Genomic DNA, 3143 nt, shown 5'->3' with positions numbered 1-3143 from the left:
TATTCTGTCACTTCCAGGTTGAACCCAGAAGTGAGGTACACACACAGAGGCCAACAGTGATTTTTCTCTTTATTGTTCTCCTGCTGTCAATCAAAGCATTTGCAGTCAATCAAGAAGGTCAGCAGGAAGCCTTCCACCATAGAGGGAGGCATGGGAACCCAACAGTCAGTACAAAGCTGGTGCTTTGTAGAATTATGAACCAATGCACTGAATGACTGGGGAGGCAGGGGCTTTTGGAAGCAAAGGGCTGCAGTGTTCATAAATCATGGGAGTCCAGCTCCACTGAGGATCTGGTCTCTGTCTGAGTCCTCAGCAAAAACCTTCTCGAATACTGAGAGGAGGGAGAGTCTGAGTTTCTCCTTGAAATCGTGCCCCATGAATACATACAGGATGGGGTTGAGGCAGCTGTTGATGAAGGCCAGACTGCATACCAGAGGACCACTGATAATGAGTGACAGGTGCAGGATGTGATCTTCATAAGATTGAATCTCCAAGAAAGAGGAAACATGAAAAGGGAACCAGCAGATGAAAAAGGCCAGGATCACTGCTGTGATGACTTTGAAGGGCTTGCTGGAGGAGGCCAAGCGGTCCCTCCTCAGCCTCAAAACAATGGCCCCATAGCAAACAACAATGACTAGAAAAGGGATCACGAAGGTGAAGATGAAGCGGCTGATAACCATGGCATGGCGGGTAACTTTTACCTGCTCCTCATTATCACTGTATTTAATGTAGCAGAAGATCTTGTCACCCATTTTCATGCTGTTCATGAAATGGATATATGGCGAACCCAACACTATGGCCCAGATCCAAACCCCCAAAGCCACAAAGCTGGCCATTCTGGGGCTCCGGTGATTTCTTGCCCACACAGGGATTATCACAGAAATACAGCGGTCTATGCTGATGACCATGAGGAAGTAGATGCTGGCATAGAGATTGCCAAAGGTCAATGTGTGGTTGAACTTGCACATGGCCTCCCCCAAGGACCAGTGAAAGCCCTGGGCCAAGTAGACAATGTACACCGGCAGGAAGAGGGTGAAGGTGAAGTCGGCGATGGCCAAGTTGAGGAACCAGATGGTGTTGACCGTCTTCTTCATATGGAAGCCGGTGATGAAAATGACCAGCCCATTCCCACTGACACCCAGCAGGAAGACAACACCACAGATGACCATGAAGACGATTGTCAGCCTTTTGTACAAAGTTTCCAGGAAGGCAAACTCTTCATCATTGAAGTTGAAAGAGAAAGTTCCATTGACAGTTCCATTGGCAGTTCCATTGATCAGCTGAGTTGTGTCTTCCATTACTTTGGAGGGGAGACTCTCCTTCACTCGTGTCTTCTGTCTTCTCCTGCATTGAGAAAAAGAAGAACTTGAGAACTGCCTTGTGAAATCAGACCACTGTCCAGCATGGTGATGTAGTTAAGAGCAGGTGGACACTAATCTGGAGAAGAGGGTTTGATTCCTACCCTTCCACATGGTTGGTGGACTCTAATCAGGATGTACAGGATCTCTTCCCCTTACACTCTTTTTTTCCCTTCTGCTGGGTGTGGGAGATTCTCTACGTTCAGCAGAAACTTGGCAAGCCTAAAACTGTAGTTGCTTCAGTCACAGGCCTGGTTACGATATTACTTATAATAGTTTTACTATCAATAATTTATATATTTTTCTGTTTAATATACAAATGAGATTCTATAATCAATCATTTTTTATTCAAAATTACTGTATGAATTACATAATGTTTTGCAGTCTCTTATTTCGTACAGATATCTTTTTTTTTCCAAATAAATTGATTTCCAACCAAAGATCACTGACATTTACATCAAGGAATTTGTAAGCCGCTTTGAGACACTTGAAAGGTAAAGAAGGGCAGGTTATGAAAACCAAGTCTTCCTCTGTCTGTATAAAGCATGGACATCAGCAACCCAGCTTTCCCTTCCTCCAAATGCTTGCAAAGATGGAAAGCTGAGTCAACCTTGAGTCACAGTGTGTAACAGACTTCTCTCTGTGATCCACCTCTCAAGATGCCAGCCACAGATGCAGGCGAAACGTAAGGAACAAGATCTACCAGACCACGACCCACAGCCCAGAAAACCCACAACAACCAGATCCAAGTAGATTTGAAGGTGGAGTTGCCAGGTCAATCTTGGCCACCAGTGGGGTAGGGGGATAGGGAGGGTTCCTAGATGTCTATGTTGTGAACCGCCCTGACCCCCTCGGGGGAGAGCAGTATACATGCCTAATGAATGAATGAATGAATGAATGAATGAATGAATGAATGAGAGAGAGAGAGAGAGAGAGAGAGATCTAAGTGGGCAAACTTCTGGGGCATCAGGGAGGGAATAATCAGGAAGATGGGACCTTCAGTGGACTATAATGCCATAGAGTCCACCTGCAAATTTTTCCAGGTGAACTGATCTCTGTATTCTGGAGATGAGCTGTAATTCCAGGGGATCCCCAGATCCCACCCAGAGGCTGGTATCCCTCTTTGGAGGCAGTTTTTCCCTGCAATACCAGCTGGCCTCAAGTGTGTATTGCCTCACTGTTCCCACCATCCTGTTGCTTGTAACTCGGCATATAAATATATCTCTAATGTATGGACACCATGCGCTGATGAAGTGATGTCTGACCTGCAGAAGCTCAAGCTAAAAAGACGCCTGTTGCTGCTCGGGGTGGGGAAAAGCGGGACCAGCGGATGCTGCCCCAGTAAGGGTGAGAGGGGAAGGGGAGCCATGCTAGAAATGGGCTAACATCACCAGAAGAAAGGAGGGGCGACCCAAGACTTTAAAGGGGCTCGCCCACCTTTGTCCGGGCCATGTTCTCGCCGGTTGACGATTTGCCCACCCACCTCTCCCTGATTTTCTATGTTAATGCATGCTCATTTTGTCATAGCCTGGCCCTTGACGCTTGGGTATGGCTCTGGAAGGGCAAGGGGAAGGGAGCTAGGGAGCTACGCGTTGCCCTTGGGAATGGCAAAAGCAGCAAGAGGCGACCGCCCCTACTGAACTGGGCCAAAGGGGAACATCTCTGGCCAGGAGCGTCTGGCCGCCAGTGCCCCGCAGTAGAATGAAGCTCAGGACGGGGCACCCGCCCTGCTGAGCTGTAGCACGTTACCTGTATGACCAGATCCAGACCCATGCTTAGCCTCAC

At 47.8% G+C, this 3143-nt stretch overlaps 1 protein-coding gene across 1 annotated transcript; it reads right to left on the bottom strand.

Annotated features, from left to right (window-relative positions):
• Window positions 1–263: 263 nt before the first annotated feature.
• On the bottom strand, window positions 264–1169 carry LOC125424954 (chemerin-like receptor 1). The gene has a single exon (XM_048482396.1). It carries the CDS (start codon window positions 1167–1169, stop codon window positions 264–266), a length of 906 nt encoding a protein of 301 aa, XP_048338353.1.
• Window positions 1170–3143: the final 1974 nt, after the last annotated feature.

The sequence above is a fragment of the Sphaerodactylus townsendi genome, unplaced genomic scaffold (genome assembly GCF_021028975.2).
Source record: "Sphaerodactylus townsendi isolate TG3544 unplaced genomic scaffold, MPM_Stown_v2.3 scaffold_1592, whole genome shotgun sequence".
NCBI classification, from domain to species: domain Eukaryota; kingdom Metazoa; phylum Chordata; class Lepidosauria; order Squamata; family Sphaerodactylidae; genus Sphaerodactylus; species Sphaerodactylus townsendi.
Note: the sequence above shows the minus strand (reverse complement) of the source record. Positions and strands in the feature narration are given on the sequence as shown.

Excerpts from the sequence above, each read along its gene's own strand:
- LOC125424954 (XM_048482396.1), bottom strand. The coding sequence starts at position 1,169 with ATGGTCATCTGTGGTGTTGTCTTCCTGCTGGGTGTCAGTGGGAATGGG.